The 21230-nt window shown below is 38.8% G+C and overlaps 1 protein-coding gene across 2 annotated transcripts in view; it reads left to right on the forward strand.

Annotated features, from left to right (window-relative positions):
- Positions 1-21230, forward strand: part of LOC311289538 (protein NLRC3-like) — a gene marked incomplete at its 3' end in the record, with an annotated part of 96978 nt that overhangs the window by 20997 nt on the left and 54751 nt on the right. Inside the window, exons 3-5 of one of the 2 annotated variants that reach the window (XM_084407616.1) lie at positions 2129-2407; positions 4132-5947; positions 12358-12531. In XM_084407616.1, the coding sequence (XP_084263742.1) occupies positions 2149-2407; positions 4132-5947; positions 12358-12531 (2249 nt within the window). In that variant the 5' untranslated portion in view covers positions 2129-2148. Of the gene's footprint in view, positions 1-2128; positions 2408-4131; positions 5948-12357; positions 12536-21230 lie in introns of those variants that run through there. The other variant, XM_084407617.1, reaches the window with a different exon arrangement.

Genomic DNA, 21230 nt, shown 5'->3' on the forward strand with positions numbered 1-21230 from the left:
ACATAATAATGTTATAATATTAATCCAATGACAGTAATAGCCATATTTTGTAAAAACAAATGCACTAAAAAATAAAGGAAACTTTCATAATTAGATTTGTACCTATTTCTATACTTGAAAGAGATAAGCACATGATCTTTTATTTTGACGCAAACTGCATCAAGCTTTTATTTTGGCGGAAAACATGGTTTACAAACGCCTCTCATTAAATTTCTAGTGAATTGCAGTAATTGCATAGTTAAATTGCAACTATGCAGATGTGGAAATAATCTGTAACTGGGTTATGGGTTCCTACACTCATGACATAGCCTAAGTGTTTTGAAAGTAGTTCTGCTTACCGCGGACTCTACACTTTCTCATCTCTCTCCTGATCCAGATCCTCCTCACTATCATCATCATCACAGGAGCTGATGAAGGGCAGAAAACATACTGTATATTTTGACACAGTTTACAGCGTCTGCTTTAAGGGCCTGTTTCTATTGTTTCGCGATATTTCTCTGCACATTCCTTGCGTTTCTTCTCCATCTCGCTGACTATTTTGACAGATAGCCTACACACTGACACTGCTGCACGCTCGCTCACTCGTTTAAAGTTGTGATTGGGCCAGCCCAGTGTCAATCAAGGAAAGAGCCAATGGGCCGCTGATCTACGTGTTTCATGGGCTGGTCTGTCAAAAAAAAAAAAAAAACTAACGCTGACTTTTTTTGACCAATGCATTACACCAGCACAAACCCAGCGCGTTCGCGCGATGTTGTTGGTTGCCTAGTAACGAACGTATGGTGCGTGTGCGTGCGCCTCGTACACAACGTTATATATAAAGCTTGCAGGACAACTTGGTTGGCATTGCCTTTTCAGCGTGAGAAATACATGGTGTGAGCGTGTGAACTGGTTGAATTGCGTGTGTCTCACGGCCAATGCGTGAGACTTGAGAACCCTGGGCACTACATGAGGCCACCTTTGGTGTTTGAGGACAAAACTCACTTAGTTCTGTTGCTGACATTGCAGAAGAAGTGCATGTAATGAGGAAGCTTGTTTTACTAAATCGAATGGCTCTTGATATTCTGTTAGCCTCCCAGGGAGGAACATGCAACTGTTACATGTTCATATATCCCAGACAACACTGAAGAGCAGTGCACGATTTAGCTAAACTCAATACGGATCATGTCTTTTCTCCTCTGAGTGGGACACATGGTTCAGATCAATATTGGGGCCACTGTGAATCATTTGAAAGCAGCTTTATTAGTTACAGTTCCAGGAGTGTTTCTCATCAGACTCTTATCATGATCATGGAAGTTTGCTTGCATTTAATCAGTCTATGTAATCCAGTGTTTTCATTGTTGTTTTATTTTCTTTACTTTTATACTTGATTTCATGATCTTTTATAATCATTAGGTATTTATGTAGTTGTCATTTGATTTATCATTTATTTATATTATTGGATTCATAGCATTTATTTATTTTTGTCATTTAATTATTTTATTATAATTTCTTTAATTTGTTTTTATATTTTGCATTTAAAGAGACAAAAACAGCAAATTTTTGCTTCCACTCAAAAAGGGGCATTTACAAGATGAGATAATAAACTCAACCAGAAAGTTTGAAGATGTTTTAAATGCTTAAAGTTTGAAGTTTTTGAAGGCAATACAGTCTATCAGAAAAACAGACAAGACAGATAGATAGATTGATTTTAGGGTGTTGCTATGCGGTTGCTTGAGTACTTGGGGTGGTTGCTAGAGTGTTGCTATGTGGTTGCTAGGGTACTTGCAGTGGTTACTAGGGAGTTGCTATGCAGTTTCTAGGGTACTTAGGATGGTTCCTAAGGTGTTGGCTATTTGGTTGCTAGGGCATTCTGGGTGGTTGCTATGCTGTTTATAGGGTACTTGGGGTGGTTGCTAGGGTACTCTGGGTGGATGTTAGGGTGTTGCTTGCTATTTTGTTGCTAGGGTACTAGCATGTTTCAGATAGATGCCATGCATAAAGAAGCATTATAGGACCCCTTTACAGATGAGTTTGTATGAGAGTCCTGATCCGATCACAGCTTCATTTCATAATCCAAATAACATTTGAGCGGTTATGTCAACATGTTAAGAGTGAAACTACTTCAGATCTTTTTCTTTTTATCCTGCAGCTGTGAATCTGTGAAGGACGATGGCGTCTGTTGAAGATCTGCTTCTGAACTCACTGATGGACCTGAGAGAAGATGAACAGAAGATGTTTCAGTGGCACCTAGTGAAAGATCATGAGTGTATAAAAAAGTCTGAAATGGAGAAAGCAGATAGGTTGAAAACTGTGGATAAGATGGTGGCGTGTTTCGGATCAGAAGAAGCTGTGAAGATCACAGTGGAGATCCTGAGGAAGATCAACCAGAACAATCTGGCTGATCAGCTGGAGAACAAACACAAGCAAGGTAACATTTAATTCACTGTGACTGTAATGTGATTGATTGTTTACCAATGTAAAGATTTGACTTAAACTTTGCTCTACTAATGTGTTTGTGTGACTTATGTTTCCCAGTGAGTGATTGTTACGTCCCCTGCAGCTATCATATTAAGGGGTATAGGGAATAACATGCGAATAACTGTCGGAGTTTGACCTCGGACCGATGACAATGCAAGCAAATGAGACCAAAGCGCTTAAGGCAATCAACAAGTGTTTCTTTACAATAATACAGTGGGAAAATTCATAAACCAAGACAACTTGCAATAATATTTACACAAAGGAAACAAACAAAAAGATACCCAGGGGAAAAGAAGAAGGGAATTGGTCAGTAGTCAAATAAAAGAGATTATCAAAACATAACTCTCTAACTCATAAACCAGTACTTAACTAACTAAAAGAAAAATAAGAAAAGAAAATCTTCAGTATCCAAAGATACCCTAATATAAACTACACTTACTGAATCCAAACAAAAATACAGCAGGTGATGCAGGGTCACTACAAACCCATTAATATATTTACTGACATATTGCTTGAGACTTAATGATATGTGTGTGTGTGTGTGTGTGTGTGTGTGTGTGTGTGTGTGTGTGTGTGTGTGTGTGTGTGTGTGTGTGTGTGTGTGTGTGTGTGTGTGTGTGTCAATATTTAACTCAGTTCCATAACTGTGTAAAATTCATCTGTTATGTGCATACATACTGTATATACAGTGTCTTTTTGGCACATACATGTACGTGTGACAAACTCCTGTACACTCACTGGACACTGAACAAGCAAAAGACACAAGATGTTTGTGTAGTTTGGTGTGTTTATGTGGCTAATCATTTGATGTTTATGTGTAGTGTTACTATGCAAAAACACCATTTCTGAAAGAGTTAATAGCTTTGAATTAAGTGTTTGCTTTTGCAAGAGATGTCTGATGTTTTGCATGTTGTGTTTGTGTGTGTTTTGTGTTTTTTGTGTGTAGAATTTCAATAAATAGTTTACACAAATAGAGCCATAGTTTCAGAAATTGTGTGCAATTTGAAAAAATAAAATAATAATTAGTAAGGATAGTATGATCACTGTATAATTTAAATGTAAGCTATTTAAAGTCTACCTAAAAAAAATACTAGCAATAGTTCCATTTTAACACAATCAAATATACTTAAGTATAACTTTAGATTATTTACAATGGTCTTAATTAAAACCCTTAATTTAAACTTCTGAAAGCAACTTGTACATGCAAAGGCTCTTTTCAATAACCCTAAACTAACCCTAACACAGTCTCATTTAGATATCAATGTTTAATCAAAAAGCTTTTAATAATATTGGTCAGCATGGCCTGAAGTTGATCTGGGTCCAATGGTACAAATCCAATAAATGCTCAGGTAGGAATTAGAAAAAATAAAGTTATTTAGACATTTTAAAACTGAAACCATCTGCATTCAAGTCAGCATTAGTAAAGGTGTTTCAATCACCATACATGTTGTCAAATTCAGCATGATCAGTGTAAGATGTTGATGTAAACACTATTGCAGTGCAAGTGTGATTAATTTGAATACAGCAGAAGTGCAGTTTTATCACACATGTGTTGTAGTTATTTTTGTAATGGGAACTGCAGACCATGTTACAAATTACATATTGGTTTTATTAGGAAAGAATGAAAAACATGATCACTTAGTCTCTGCTGTCTTTTCCCCTCTTTTTTTAAAGTCTCACCTGCAAACGACAGTCCAGACACTCTTCATGATTACACAGAGGCCAGCCGCAGACTGAAGAACATATTAAGACGGGAATACGAGCAGATATTGGTTGGTAATTCACAGACGGGTGATCTGAAAAACCTGAACAATATTTACACTGATTTATATGTGGTGGAGAATGAGACTGGAGGAAGAGTGAACGACCATGAGGTGAGACAGATTGAATCAAATCACAACCGACCGACTGCCAATGAGAAGCCAATCAAGTGTAATGACATGTTTAAACAAAACAAAAAAGTACTGACGATGGGGATCGCAGGAGTGGGAAAAACTGTCTCTGTCAAAAAATTCATCCTTGACTGGGCTGAAGGAAAAGAAAATCAGGAAATAACATTAATTTTTCCTCTGCCGTTCCGTGAGCTAAACCTTTTTACAGAGAACTGCAGTCTCATGGGACTGCTTCACGAACACTTCTTTACTGATCCTAAAGAACTGCCTTCTCTTCCTAAAGGTGACGGTAAGGTCTTGTTCATCTTTGATGGACTGGATGAATGTCGCTTCCCTTTGAGCTTTAAAGAGGATGGCAGATTTAAAGAGGGTGGCAGATTTACAGATGTTCACAAAAAAACAACGGTGAGTAAGATAGTTACAAGCCTTATCAAGGCACATCTGGTTCCCTCTGCTCTCATCTGGATCACATCCAGACCAGCAGCAGCCAGTCTGATACCCCGAAGATACATTGATCAAGTGACAGAGGTGCGAGGATTTAACGATGAGCAGAAAGAGCAATACTTCATCAAAAACAGTCCTGAGGTTGCTAGAAACATCATCAGTCACATCAGGAAATCCAGGAGCCTGTACATCATGTGCCACATCCCCGTCTTCTGCTGGAACTCTCTTATTGTTCTTCAGCCTCTACTGACTCGAGAGAGCAATGACAAAACTCCCACAACTCTCACAGGGATGTACACAAGCTTCTTAATTTCTCAACAGCAACAGATGAAAGAAAAATACTACCGCGATGGCCCTGAACCTAAAGACAATGCAATGTCTTTTGATGAGATTATTCTGAAGCTTGGGAAACTGGCCTTTCAACAGCTGGAGAAAGGAAACCTGATTTTCTACAAAGAAGATCTTGAGAAGTGTGGACTAGATGTCAGTGAAGGGTCAGTGTACTCTGGGTTATGCACTCGAATGTTTCAGGAGGAAATGGGTTTTTCAAACACACACGTTTACAGCTTCGTACACCTCAGCGTACAGGAATGCCTCGCTGCTCTCTATGTGTTTATGATGGGCAAAGATGAGAAAGCAAACCCATTTCTTCAATCCTGGAGAGAAAAAATTACACAGAAATTCTCCATAAAGCCACTGTTTCAGCTTCATAAGGCTGCAGTCGACAAGGCTTTACAGAGTGAGAATGGACACCTGGACCTTTTCCTCCGGTTCCTCCTGGGTCTCTCACTGGAGTCCAATCAGAGTGACCTGAAGGAACTACTGCCAGGACTGGAAATCAAAACAGAGAGTGTTAAAGACACTGTTGACTATATCAAAAAGAAAATAGAGGAGGAGAAATCAGTAGAAAAGACCATCAATCTCTTCCACTGTCTGAGTGAACTGAAAGATAACTTTGTGGAGGAAATCCAGAAGAAACTGAGCTCAGGAAATCTCTCAGCACAGAATCTCTCCTCTGCTCAATGGTCTGGTCTGGTGTTTATGCTACAGATGTCAGAAGAGACTCAAGAGATGTTTGAACTGCAGAAATACAGAAGATCTGATGAAGCTGTGATGAGACTGCTGCCAGTGATCAGAAACACCAGAAGAGCACTGTAAGAGGCTTCTTTACTATCATTTATAAACACTGTTAGTCATTTAATTGCTTTCATTTTAAATGGGTGACTTGCAGAGGTGGGTAGTAACGAAGAACATTTACTTCTTTACATTTACTTGAGTATTTTTTTGGAAAAATTTTACTTTTAAGAGTAGATTTAAATGTGGGTACTTTTACTTTAACTCGAGTACATTTCTAATGAAAAAACTGTACTTTTACTTCATTACGTTGGGCGACGTTTCTCTCGTTACTTTATTTTAATGCAATATGTGTTGTTAAATGCGTAGTTTATTCCAAGCGCGATGTATCTTTTTTCGGGGCTTGCGATGCTCAATTCACAAATGAATCACTCTTTTGAGTCGATTCTGTTCAAAGACTTCATTAAACAAGTTGGCAGATCTGTCTAAATCGGTTCGCGAATCAGTTTGAATGAACTGTTCAGTTCCCTGCACGCACTGAATCATCTGAAGCGATTTCAATTCACACTCGACTCGGAGTCGCAACAGGAAGATTTAAGGACATCAAGAGCGTTGGATGAAGTGGCCGTGGACCTACAGTACAGTCAGTCAAAGCAAATCTGCAAATGCATCATATTTTTGCCAGCGATGAAGATCTTTATTAGTTTAACATCTTCATAAGCTGTCTGTGAATGAATGACTCCACAGGACGATATATTCGATTTCATTTCACTCAGGTAATACATTTTACAACCAAACAGATTATTACGCCATGATAGCACTACTAGAAAGTATGACATTACCTGTTTTTTGGACATATACATTAATGTATACATTAAATAAGCTACCATTGTTCACAGTTTATGAACACCCGCCATCCCGCGGTAGTTTGTGTGTATTGTTGCGCAGTGGCGTGGGAACTCGACTTGAAAACGAATGCCTTTGCCTGCCGTAGACACAGTTAACCAGTTTAAACATGCTTGCAGAAATATACATTTGATTACCGGAATGGAGAACAGACACCCAGCTAACAAAAAAAGGTCCCCAGAACGTCCCCTAAATGGCCTGTGTTAACGTCCGCCCGAACGTCCCCATGTGGAGTCCGCTTGATGTCCCGCGGACGTTCGCAAAGACGTCCTCCGTACGTTCAAGAGGACATTCACAGGACCACCAGCGGTCATTCGGAACGTTTAGGGGACTTTCGCGTTTAGTCCCCTGAATATCATTTTATTTTATTCTACTTCTGGCTAACCAAAGAAAACAGACACGTTGTAAGGAACAAAGTATTTATTTGAACAATTGTAAAGGTGTTGTGCTCTTTCCTTGTGTGTGTGTGTGTGTGTGTGTGTGTCTTCAAACGCGCTGGCAGTTGTGGGGTTAGTCCGTTGGCAATTCTTCCCCCTGGCATCTAAAACAACAAAATTAACAGAATTAATACAGACGAAACAGACAATTTTACCGCCGTTCCCGCAGCGGTAAAATTGCGGGTGTGTATTTGCTGCCTTTGATCGCTAAGAGGCGCTACAATCGCAGACTTTGAAAAGTGTCAGTTTATTCTCTCTTGCGTAATCTGCCGCCGCGCCGCGGCTCATTGAGAGTGATTGAAATGTGATACTAGCAGATCAATTCAAGTGAAACATGTAGTTAAACGAATTCATATAATCACAAGACTGAAATTAAATGTAATACATTTAATACATAATTAAAACATTTCAACACAAAACATTGCAATAGAAAAATATTAGGCTACATCAATGAGGCTTTCCAAGAGCATAAGATGTGATGTTAACAGCGGTCTGATGATAGCTCTGTGGACAACGCAACAGCACGAGCTTCACGGAGCTTCAAGCGATGCGAGATCGAATCTCACTAGCCTTGGCTGACAGCGTTAAATGTTTTACTTGATGCTTAGATAGGTAACTGTTTATTGAAGTCAAGCGTTTTGTTTAATTATCAATGGCACATTACAACATAAATTTGCTACATTCCAGTGGCGGTGCTGCCGAGACGAGAAAACTGATGAAGGAAGATTATCAGCCGATCGCTTCAGAAAATGAAAATGATGAAGCTATCTTTAATCTGCTAAATTATTGTTTTGTGAATCATTCACGAAATTGAGATGACTGACATTGATACCCGCCATAGCAAAGGAAGAAATTTTTAAAAACAGATCCTGGACATTTCAAGGTTTAAATAAAGTGTCGGGGGCAGTTTATTTATTTAAAACAGGGTTGCATCGAGTTAGAGTTTATTTTCTAAGTAAGAAACAGAATCTTATTCTTGCGACATTTTAAATTTGTATTGCCAAAGAAATTGCAGCTAAATAAACAATTAAAACTAGGCTAGCTAGTCTACAAAACGAAAATAGTTCAAAGCAACATAAATTAAGATCATGCGTTTTTCTTTGCTTCTCTCTCGCGCTGGATCTCTTTTATTTTAGTTTATTTAGTCTCCCTGCACTGCGCGCGCCGGGTCTCTCTCGAAATTAAACATTTCAGGGTAAAAACCCATCATACAGCTGATAATACTGTAGTATGTCGCTGTGTGTCATCCATACAAATCACGAAAAAAAACTGTAACAAATTATTGAGCCTTGCTTCAAAGAAACAGAATGCCTGGTTGAATTCACCTTTCAATAAAATGAGGCGGATCGCGAATAAAAGAGCTCTCTGCTGCTCACTTGCATTCGTTTAGTTGGCAAGAACGCGTTTCGTCAATACTTCATGTTTAGATAATGCCAGATTGTTGACAAACACACTGCTCAAACATGTTAAAATTCTACAAAACCAGTTGAAAAAATGGATTGAACACTTCAACTGAAAGTGTGTGTGAAACCCCTTTAAATACAATACATAAAACTACAATATTTATAATTTAAGGGCCTACATTTGGACACATCGAGAGATTTATCTTTAAAAGTATTTTGCCTTTGCCTGGTCATCAGGCTCACTCTCCATATGAAAGACAGAACATTTAACACCTCCTGAACCCCCCAACCCCCCACAGGCTATCTGAGTTTGAGACCGACTTAAAACAAAGAAAAGTCGCAATTCACACTTAATTCTAGACATTAGCATTAGGCTAGTAAAGTGTTGATAATGAAAGAATTTAATTATTTAGGCTACATGTAGGCTAGTAGGCTAATATTTCTGTCATAAAAGTTTATTACAAATAATTGAAGAAATAAAACGCTACCTCGGTTTGGGCCAGCTTTTTCCAAGCAAACCTAAATACAAACGCATGTTCATTTGTTTAAACGCATGCTCATTTGTTGTCATGAATACAATGTTCAACTCAATGTTAAATTCCACGGGGATCTTTGGATCCCTACAACCAGGGTGCATGCGATTTGTGAATTATTATTTTTTCCGAACCACAGTGCTTCGTGCTGCTGCTAAACTAAATAACATTTATAGAATAATTATGAACTTAAATGAAACAATATCGCAACATTTCGACAAATAAATTATCTAATCTGTTTTTACAATTTAATTCAGGGCGATTTAGCCTAGACTACATTTAATTATAGCGAAATTATCACCCTTGTCCGTTCATCATTGGGAAGCGCTCACATAGCTAGTTTGAGTAGATCCTATGCACCTCTCGGTTTCATACGGATTACCTAATCAGATAACATTTATTAAATATTTAGACATTTAAAGTCTTTAGACATAGCCGATTTCTTATCGTGACTGAGCAGAGGAAAGTGGCTTTCGGTTCATTTTTGTGACGCGCAGTTCCCGGAGACAGAGACGACAGATAAACTTTTGTCGTTAGCCTAATATGAATAAAAGTTTACAGTTTTGAACGATGTAGGCTACTCTACTCTGATCTGTATGACTAAAAAACTACGGAGTAGCCTATTAGGTAATTATTTTAGCTGTCTGTTATGAGAAAAATAAATTCAAATGAGCCGCCGCGTCTGTCGAACACTAATTAAACATGCCAGAATAAAACCCGACTTTAGAACAATGGATAGCGCCACTTGGCGTGGTGTGCCAAAATACTTAATTATAAACTTCAATATTTCATTCAAAATAATCTCAAAACGCTTTGTGACATTTTGAAAGCAGTGCATGCATTAAGGCCACTGGAACCATGAACGTACTGTAACTCAAACTGGTTCTGATTTTATTGTTTGTCGTTTAAACGTGCCTATAGATGGGTTTCTGTTTCGCGAATTACCCATTATCCTCTGCGGCGCGCCGCCATGTTGTGTGTCAAAGCTGTCAGTAAGCCACTGTGCCGCATTAATAGAAAGCCAGTTAATATAAAGTATTTTTGACTCTTTTGTGTTGAGATAACGATGACAAAATCTTCCAAACCTGGCGACAAGGTGAAGGTTATTTACAGGGACACATTAGACTATGTTTGCAAGGCAAGATATGATGAGAAATTGAGTTATATCGATGGAAAGGATCCTTACACAATGTCGAAAGAGGACTGGTTATGTAGGCTAATCCTGCGGCGTACCCCGATATTCAGGAAATGGACATTGCCAAGTATCTCATCCACACCGTTAGTGCGTACACTTCTGACGAATTAAGAGGAAGAAAGTCTCTGGAAGCATACACTTATTTTGTTAGAATGTCCGAGTTAAAATTTTATATGTTCGCATTTGTGCGAGTGCATGGTCATGTACTACTCAGTTAAATTCACGCATGAATTTTCCTGCATTGAACTTGTTTTAGCGCCCGACAAAGTCTTATTTGATCGGTGAGTAATGTAGATGAACTGGGCGCATGTTTAACTGAAAGAACGAGCAGAGAGAGAGAGCGCGCGCGCACTCTCTATCTCTTCGGAGCCAGGCGAAAGTGTAAACAACACTTCACCGTCTCCAAACTAAGCGCTGTCTTGCTCTCTCTCCCTCGTGGAAAAGTTAGTCTGGAGCCCTGCATTGACGGTTCACATCGCTGTAGCCAGGCGGCTGATATCTGCACAGCCCTTATTATACGGTACATTTAGACTCAGTGTCAAGACAACACCATCTGGATAAAAAAACAACAACACAACGCTCCGAACTAATTTAGTGTAGGAGAGAGATGGAGAGCAGAGGCACGGAGCGATGTGCTCCAGATGTACGTTAGCCTCTGAAAGTGATGAAGGTGGACAATCGTCAGAGTGTGCTTCTGCCCAGCCAACACCTCTCAAGGGCTGTGTCGATAGTAGCCGCCTGGGTACAGCGATTTGACAGCCGATGAGAGCTAGCGCATTTAGCTAGCCCATCTTGGAAATTATTAGATAGTGTCACATCTCCAGAGCACAAAACCTCTAAATGTTCACAAGAGCAGCACTGAACATTAACTCCAGCCAAACGGAGAATAATCGTATGATTTTCATGTTCAGAATGATGCCGATTCAGGATATTATCATGCTCCGTAACACAAACGCTTGACCCACTTGACACACAAGATGGCACCGTAAGGAGTTGCGGGAGAAATGTGACGTCATCGGATATCTATCTATTGCATATCTTTATTTTATATATTTTATATGGTCTATTGGTGAAGTAATTTATAGCATTGATTACTGTGGAGGGAGGGGGGATTCAAATAATTCATCAGAAGCAGGGATGTTTAGACCAGAAGGAAATCCCCGTCCTCCTTGGCAAATCGCACCTTGCTTAAAACCATGTTTTTACAAACTCTTTATAGGCTAGGAACCAAAAAAACAACCAAAAAAAAAGGCTATCCTGTATAAAAAAATGTTTTGTTTGTTTGATTGTCTGCATTAATAATAGGCTTATGACATGCATTAATAGGCTAATATAAAATGTACAATAGTCTATGTATGTTCGGGATTTGAACCGGTGTCATCCAAATGATCGATACGTAAGTTCTACCACTCGGCCATGAATTTACTCACTGAGAAATGCCCGGTTTCTCCAGTCTTCCTCAGAGAAGCGCTCATCATTCGTCTCATTCCTCAATAGAATAGTAAACAAATAATCAGCTTCATTGCACCTAATTTATTTTTGTTTGTTATTTTTGTTATTATTATTATTTATTTTTTTATCACGCTGCTCCCAACGGGCAATAGGCTTATGTCGCCCACCGATATATATACTTATTATATATATATAAGCCTATGATCCGAAGTAACTAGTAACTAGCTACTTGAGTAGTTTTTTCATTGGATACTTTTTTACTCTTACTCAAGTAACTATTAAGATTATTACTTTTACTTTTACTTTGAGTAAATATTTCTATAAGTACTTGTACTTTTACTTGAGTACAGTTTTTGGATACTCTACCCACCTCTGGTGACTTGCTGGCCTAGACAGTTCAGAAAAATGAATAAAAGTAATGTGTGTGAAATGCTGGTTTGATGTTTTATGAACAGATAATTGTTTTAGCTTTGCTTAATTCATTACAGTTAAAGGTTTTTTCAAGCTCCAGATTATAAACGCTAATAAGCATTACTACTGCTCTTTGTTTTGTTCTCTACACAGGCTACACAGCTGTAATCTCACAGCTCAGTCCTGTGGGACTTTATCATCAGCTCTACAATCCTCAAACTCCTTTCTGAGAGAGCTGGACCTGAGTAACAATGACCTGCAGGATTCTGGAGTGAAGCTTCTTTCTGATGGACTGAAGAGCCCAGACTGTCAGCTGGAGATACTGAGGTGAATTGATTTAAAATAATTAACTATGCTACAGTTGGTAACGTTCCAGTGGCGGTAAAATTTGGGGTTTGTATTTGTGATGGCGAGGCGCTACAATCACAGACTTTGAAAAGTGTCAGTTTATTCTCTCTATTGTGTAATCTGCTGTGGCTCGTTGAGAGCTGGTAGCAGATAAATTCAAGTGAAACATTGTAGTTAAAACGAAATCATAAACCCAATACTGAAATTACAGTACAAATTTAAAACTGAAACATATGTAGGCAAAATTAATTGCAGCAAATTTAAGCAAAGTAGGCTAAAGGTTAACATTGTGTGCCCAGCTAATTTACAAAGGCTATGCATGTCAAGGTTATGTGTCTTATAGTTTGTGTTATTTTAATTTGTTAGTAGGCCTAGATTTATGTACTGAAACATAACAGTGAAATAAATTATTAAATTTATAAGTTTTAAATTTAATAAATTATTATTAAACTAAATGATGGTAAAATTTAAATATTGTCAGGACTTGCTAACCGATGTTAGTCGGCAGCATTTGTGTTTTAGCATTAATTAAGAATTAAATAGGCGTTATAGGTTGTTATGATTAGAATAATTTTCTTTAATAAATAATCAAAACATTTCAACATAAAACATTGCAATAGAAAAATGTAACATCAATGAGGCTTTGCGTAAGCATAAGACGTTAAGCACATGCTCATAAAACAGAGTTCAGGCGATCTGTGTGGTCAAGGCTTCAACATGAGCGTTGCGGTGCTTCAAACGCTCGGAGCTCGAAACTCAGCTCTATTATCCTCATAATTTTGTTTGTAGTTTAATAGTCTATTTGTCAAAAATAAAACATCTGAAATGTTCATTTATTGATTCGAAACACTTTTTGGAGCTTTGTTATTCATTGTCTGTTCTTTTTATTAATAGGCGTTTAGACAATAACATTGAAGCCTATACATGTTGTTAAGATGACGTCTACAACGGTAGAGACCCTTTCAGGGCTCCAGACTAACTTTTTTCACCTCCGTCCAGGAACTGTCCTGAAAAACAATTTGAACCGTCCTAAAGTGAATGTCAACCGTCCCAAAATAAACATGTTGTTTCTGTACTTTGTTATTATCATCTATAGTTGTTATGTTAGTCACATAATAAAAACACCATTAAAATGTTTGATGTATATTATTATATTTATTTAGCTCCATTCAAAGTAGTTATCTGTAAACAGGTAAAGAACAGATTTAATAAAAAATAACAGGAGTTGAATGTTTTTTTGTATTCATGCAGAACAAATCTTTTTTTTTCTTCCTTTTTCTTTTTTTACATATACGAAAATTAAGAGAAAAATACATACAGCTCAAAACATTTTTGAGTTGGTTGGATTAAACAATAACAAATAAATACTGGTGACTACATATCTCAAAAATATCATCATTCTTTATTCTTTCAAGCAGCAGACATATTTATTTGTATAAATTAAATATAATGAATCCTTATTAAAGCTATTAACAAGCAGTGAATGCTTTTCTCTTTTTCTTTTGTTGCTTGATCAATATTAAGGACACAGACCGCATTAGGTTTATTACCCACTGTCACTTTAAGACATCGGATCATGTCCAATGACATGCGGATCCAATTGCACTGATGCACATCCGATACACTCAAAACTGTTTAAGACATAACCGACATAGTTTACATGAATACTCTCCAAAACGGACATTTAGACATAATGTTGTGTGTATTTGTCCATTCAGACACGAAAGAGAGCTCAATTCAGTACTCGCGCACTGTATGGGTGTCTATGTGAATGGCTGCACGCTTCGGGTCGGGTGTGTGCGCACAGAAAACTGTACCGAATAGAGCTCTTTTTTTTGCGTCGTCACTCTTATTCAGATCTATATGTCTGCTCTACTCATTCTCCCAGACGTTTACATTTTTTTATGTTTTATGAGGCATGCAGCGCATGTCAACCCATGTGCTGCTGGGTAGATCAGCACGTTACAGTACAAATGTGCGCATCTACCACAAACGCAGGACATCAGTTCTGACTGGATCGCTTCCCAAATCGTCACTATCTAACATTTTTGTTTTTATTCGTTGACGAAAATGTCAATAGATTTTCGTCATAGTTTTTGTCATTCAAAACTAGTTTTTATTTAGTTATCGTCTCGTTTTCGTCTGTGAAAATAAGCCATGTGATAGATGTACCGGCCAGTGATAGTAACTATAGTAACAGCATGAGAAGACACGCTCCGTTGTAGCCAGCGCTTGGTCGGTTAATTTTGGCATTTTCTAAGTTAGTTACTCTAATAGGCTAGTAATAAATGAACACACATACAAAAATGTATTTCGTCCTGTAGGCGTCCTGTAGAATATTTCTGTTCGTCCTAAACACCTGTTAGTCTCGAGCCCTGGACCCTTTGAATGATAGCTGGAGCTTGTCATTATCGCTGCAATGCCTAAATCTAAACGTGTGTCTCCTGCTCCTGATGAAACTGACGACGCCGGTAACATGACTGTGGCTGCTTCGGGGTTAACACCAGCTATTTTAAAATGATGCTTACCACAATAATTCATGAGGAAATCGCCTCTAAGTCTCTAAGGTCTGAGTTCCTCGCTGAAATACGCGCCTCTACAGCTGCCCTTCAAGACACTTTTTCCAGTCATGGCTTCAAAATTAAAGACATTGAAACTTCGATGAACAGCGTGGATGAAAGGCTCGACATTTTAGAACGCAAATGTCAGTCACTGGAAAGGGATAACGATGAGTTAAAGAGTAAGGCGGATGATCTGGAAAACCACTCGCAGTGGAACAATCTCTGTATATTAGATATTCCTGAGAATGTTGAAATGTCCAAGCCCTCCCACTTAGGGTTGGTAACAGAAAATCGGTTCTTATCCAGAACCGTTAGTGTTTTTGAAAAATACCGGAACCGTGCGAAAATCGTTCTGGTGCGATGTGTGGGCGAAGTGCTGGGATCTTATCCTTTAAAAGCGTTGTCTCACCTCATAAATACTAAAATAGTAATGAATGCACTGGCCCTCGTGCTACTTGTATACGTTTTGTGTCAGATATCAACGCAGAGACAGAGTATAAAGACAGTAGATCTCGATCTCGAATCAAACACCTACGCGAACCAACACTTCACACCGTAACATAATAAATGTTATAATGTAAACGTATACTCATAAAACGAGGCATTGGAAAGTACATCAGGAGTTTATTTAAATAACACTACATCCTTATGCATCGCTTTCTGCCTGGACTTTTACGTGCTTTTCTCAACTCAGTGAAGTGACATCGGTGTCCGGGTTAGCGTTAGCATGAGCCGTCAGGCAAGTGTTATTCAAATAAACTGGTAAATTCAAATAGATTGGTGTTTGGCTCGAGATCATGGTGAAAAGGACCCTAGGTTGATTTTACTCCGAACCATCCCTTTAAAGCGTGAAGATGTCACACCCTCTGGAGGTGTGGGAACCAATGAGAAGATTTCCCTTTGGAGGGAAATTTTACGACCCATTGTTCAAGCAGGCCCTTGAACATGTAATTTAATTGGGTGTTTAAGAAAAGAATCTTCAAGATTCTTATAATACTAATGCATCACAGAGTTAGTAAAATGTAATGTAAATTTACAAATGGGGGACGAAGATTGGAGTTTAGAGACTAAACATGCCACACAAATGATTTTGGTAAACCATAGTATGCAAAGTCTGAACCATTAATCCAAAAAAGTTTACAAGAATACAAAGGCTAAACCACATAAAAGGAAAATCATGAGATGGGAAAATTAGATACCTGTTTACACATTTCTCAAGTGGTTATACAGTGAGGAAAATAAGTATTTGAACACCCTGCTATTTTGCAAGTTCTCCCACTTAGAAATCATGGAGGGGTCTGAAATTGTCATCGTAGGTGCATGTCCACTGTGAGAGACATAATCTAAAAAAAAAAAAATCCAGAAATCACAATGTATGATTTTTTAACTATTTATTTGTATGATACAGCTGCAAATAAGTATTTGAACACCTGAGAAAATCAATGTTAATATTTGGTACAGTAGCCTTTGTTTGCAATTACAGAGGTCAAACGTTTCCTGTAGTTTTTCACCAGGTTTGCACACACTGCAGGAGGGATTTTGGCCCACTCCTCCACACAGATCTTCTCTAGATCAGTCAGGTTTCTGGGCTGTCGCTGAGAAACACAGAGTTTGAGCTCCCTCCAAAGATTCTCTATTGGGTTTAGGTCTGGAGACTGGCTAGGCCACGCCAGAACCTTGATATGCTTCTTACAGAGCCACTCCTTGGTTATCCTGGCTGTGTGCTTCGGGTCATTGTCATGTTGGAAGACCCAGCCTCGACCCATCTTCAATGCTCTAACTGAGGGAAGGAGGTTGTTCCCCAAAATCTCGCAATACATGGCCCCGGTCATCCTCTCCTTAATACAGTGCAGTCGCCCTGTCCCATGTGTAGAAAAACACCCCCAAAGCATGATGCTACCACCCCCATGCTTCACAGTAGGGATGGTACTCATCATTCTTCTTCCTCCAAACACGTTTAGTGGAATTATGACCAAAAAGTTCTATTTTGGTCTCATCTGACCACATGACTCTCTCCCATGACTCCTCTGGATCATCCAAATGGTCATTGGCAAACTTAAGACATGTGACATGTGCTGGTTTAAGCAGGGGAACCTTCCGTGACATGCATGATATCAAACCATGACGTCTTAGTGTATTACCAACAGTAACCTTGGAAACGGTGGTCCCAGCTCTTTTCAGGTCATTGACCAGCTCCTCCCGTGTAGTTCTGGGCTGATTTCTCACCTTTCTTAGGATCATTGAGACCCCACGAGGTGAGATCTTGCATGGAGCCCCAGTCCGAGGGAGATTGACGGTCATGTTTAGCTTCTTCCATTTTCTAATGATTGCTCCAACAGTGGACCTTTTTTCACCAAGCTGCTTGGCAATTTCCTCGTAGCCCTTTCCAGCCTTGTAGAGGTGTACAATTTTGTCTCTAGTGTCTTTGGACAGCTCTTTGGTCTTGGCCATGTTAGTAGTTGGATTCTTACTGATTGTATGAGGTGGACAGGTGTCTTTATGCAGCTAATGACCTCAAACAGGTGCATCTAATTTAGGATAATAAATGGAGTGGAGGTGGACATTTTAAAGGCAGACTAACAGGTCTTTGAGGGTCATAATTCTAGCTGATAGACAGGTGTTCAAATACTTATTTGCAACTGTATCATACAAATAAATAGTTAAAAAATCATATATTGTGATTTCTGGATTTTTTTTTTTATTATGTCTCTCACAGTGGACATGCACCTACGATGACAATTTCAGACCCCTCCATGATTTCCAAGTGAGAGAACTTGCAAAATAGCAGGGTGTTCAAATACTTACTTTCCTCACTGTATATAGAATATATAGGATTAACAGGGTTTATTTCCTCAGTAAGAATTAAGTGACTAATTTTTGCACTGCCCTCTGCAAATTCCTTTTTGTTGTCGTAAAAGGTCTTATCAATCTTAGGCCTTGTCCACACGGACACAGGTATTTTTATAATCGTGACTTTTTTTACGCGGTTCGGCCGTTCGTCCACACGGAAACACAGTATCAGGTTCACTGAAACCGAACATTTTTGAAAACCCCTGCCAGGGTGAGGATTTTCAGAAACGCCGGTTGCAGTGTTGTCGTGTAGACGGTAAAACCGGAGTTTTTGCTTCTGATTCAGGCTTCTGATTGGCCAACGTGGCTTTACGATTAGGGTTATATCGCCGCCTGCTGGTGTGGCATGCTCTTGACAGCGCGTGATAGCGTGTTTTTGCGTTTTCATGTAGGCAGAGATTTCTTTTAAACCGAGCATGTGTGGACGGGATTTTTTTTTTAAACGCAGGAGGAAAAACTATAAAACAAAAAAATACCTGTGTCCGTGTGGACTAGGCCTGAATGATCCTGTGACAGGACACCGGGTTCTGCCAGTGTGTTAGCTTCATTTGGGATGTTAGTTTTGGGGGAAGTTTCATAGACTTTTGTTGGGAGAGTGAGTTTGCTGGATTATTCATTAAATATAATGAATAATTAGTGTGTGTCTGATTGGTCCAGATGCTACAAGCGGGATCAGTTTAAATCCGTTAAGGCTGAACTACACGGAGCCGGTGTCAAATTCAGGATACTGTATCCCTGCAGACTTCTCCTTTCATTCAACGGCGAATCACACAGTTTTGACACTCCCAACGCCGTTTTTACGTTCCATACCACCGTGGTTAAACCCAAACAGTCAAGTGAGGTATAGCTGCTGTGGTTACAGGTAATGACAGATTATTTTTGGACAATGTTCCACTCAGGGCAGTAGGCCTACGTGAGCGGAGTTGTATAGGTAACATCCTTTTTGCGCCCTGATTAGTCATGTCATGTCATGCTCGTACTAATGTAGTACATGTTTTTTTGTTTTTTTTCTTTCCTTTTGCGTTTTCTTTGTCCTTTCACTTAATCTCAGAATCTCAGATATGTCAAGACAGAAGAAAGTCACACTATTCATGTTTTCATCATTTATCTTTTAGTTGTTGTTGTAACTAATGACCATTAGCTTACTCAGTGCTCAGTCAGGTGGTTCATGTGTTCATTTTACCAGTTGGAATATCAAAGGTTTAAACATTGACTACGTTTACATGCAGCCAATATCCGGGTTATGGTCGGGTTAGGGTCACTATTTGGGTTTCTGAAACATTCGGAATAACCCGTTTACATGCGTGAGCAGAGAGAGTTACTCCTGTATACATGGAATTTGTAATCAGTTGGGAATATCCCGATGTAAACGGCAACGCACAGTTAGCGTCAGGACGTACGGACAACCTTAAGACGCAATATGCGTCATTTCCAATTCTTCTTCCTGTATCCAAAGACAACAACAACAGCAGCAGCACCCGGATAATGAATAGTTCGGGGCAGATAGCGATCGCCTTTGTTTGCGCTTTCCTTCTCGCTCAAAAAGTGTGTTGCTGTGCTGCGTCTCGCCATGTTAACCTCTACTTCTTGTTTACTCGCGGGTTTTTGTATGCGCCGTCTCTACTCAAAAGACCAAGATTCCTTGCGAATAGAACATGCGCAGAACACAAATCAATGTTCATTTTGATGGGGATATGCTGATACGCGTTTACATGACCAAATATTCGGGTTAGAAAAGGGGTACCCCAGGGGTAATATCCGGGTTTTTAAAAACCGGGATATGAGCATATCCGGGTTTTTGCCGGTGTTTACATGGCCGTGCGCAACCGGGTTATTGCTAATATCCCGGTTTTGAACGGGTTATTGGCTGCATGTAAACGTAGTCAATGTAATCAAACACAGAAAGGTGATGTCACATTTAGAACATTTAAATACTCATATTGTTTTTTTGCAAGAGACCCACTTAAAGATCATGCCAGACTTTGTAAGAAATGGACTGGACAAGGTTATCATTCTAAATTTGTCAGTAAATCAGTTATACCAATTATTATCAGCAAGTGCTTTCTGTTTTCTCCTTCACAAACCTTAGTTGATTCCGGTGGAAGATATGTTATCATTTCAGGCCTTCTTTATGGTTTAACCGTGACTCTGGCTTACAGTTGGTACTCAACTAGAATAATACTTTTACTGCCGCCGTTCCCGCGGGTGTGTATTTGCAGCCTTTTACCGCTAAGAGGCGCTACAATCACAGACTTTGAAAAGTGTCAGTTTATTCTCTCTATTGCGTAATATGCCGCTGCGTCGCGGCTCATTGAGAGCGATTGAAAGCTGGTAGCAGATCAATTCAAATGAAACATTTAACGAATTCATAATCACAATACTGAAATTACTGAAATGAAATTGAATAAATTTAATAATGAAAACATTTCAACATAAAACATTGCAATAGAAAAATTTTAGGCCACATCAATGGGGCTCTGTAAGAGCATAAGTCATTTGTTTAAGAGTATTCAGACGATAGCTCTGTGGTCAATGCAACAACATGAGCCTCTCGGAGCTTCAAGCGATCTGAGATCGAATCTCAGTGTAGCCGACAGTGTTTATGTTTTACCGTTCTTGATGCTTAAATATATAACTGTTTATTAAAGTCAATAATTTTGTTTAATTATCAATTGCACATTATAACATAAATTTGCTACATTCCAGTTGAGCCGCTGCACAGACGACAAAACTGATGAAGGAAGATTGTCGGCCGATCGCACCAGAAAATGAAAATGATTAAACTCGTCTTTAATCTGCTAAATTATTGTTTTGTGAATCATTCACGAAATTGAGATGACTGACAGTGATACCCGGCCATAGCAACGGAAGAAAACAGATCGAACAAATCAGAAAAAAACTTTCAATACATTATTGCTTTCAATAAAAATTAAATAATTATTTAAGTTTGAAACCCCATTGCACATTTCAAGGTTTAAATAAAGTGTCGGCAGTTTATTTATTTAAAACAGGGTTGCATCGAGTTTAGAGTTTATTCCCTTTCCAAAGCAAAATAAGAAACACAGAATCTTATTCTTGCAACATTTTACATTTTTATCGCCAAAGAAATTGCAGCTAAATTAAACAATTAAAATGGTAAAAAACTAATACAGTTCAAACCAACATAAATTAACCCTTTAGGCGCCAAGTTTTTTTTGAAAAAATGCTGGATTTTGACATCAAAATTTAAAAAGCTTGTGGCTTGAAAGGGCTCAGAGGGCATCTTGC

This window comes from Rutilus rutilus (assembly GCF_951802725.1).
Source record: "Rutilus rutilus genome assembly, chromosome: 4".
NCBI classification, from domain to species: domain Eukaryota; kingdom Metazoa; phylum Chordata; class Actinopteri; order Cypriniformes; family Leuciscidae; genus Rutilus; species Rutilus rutilus.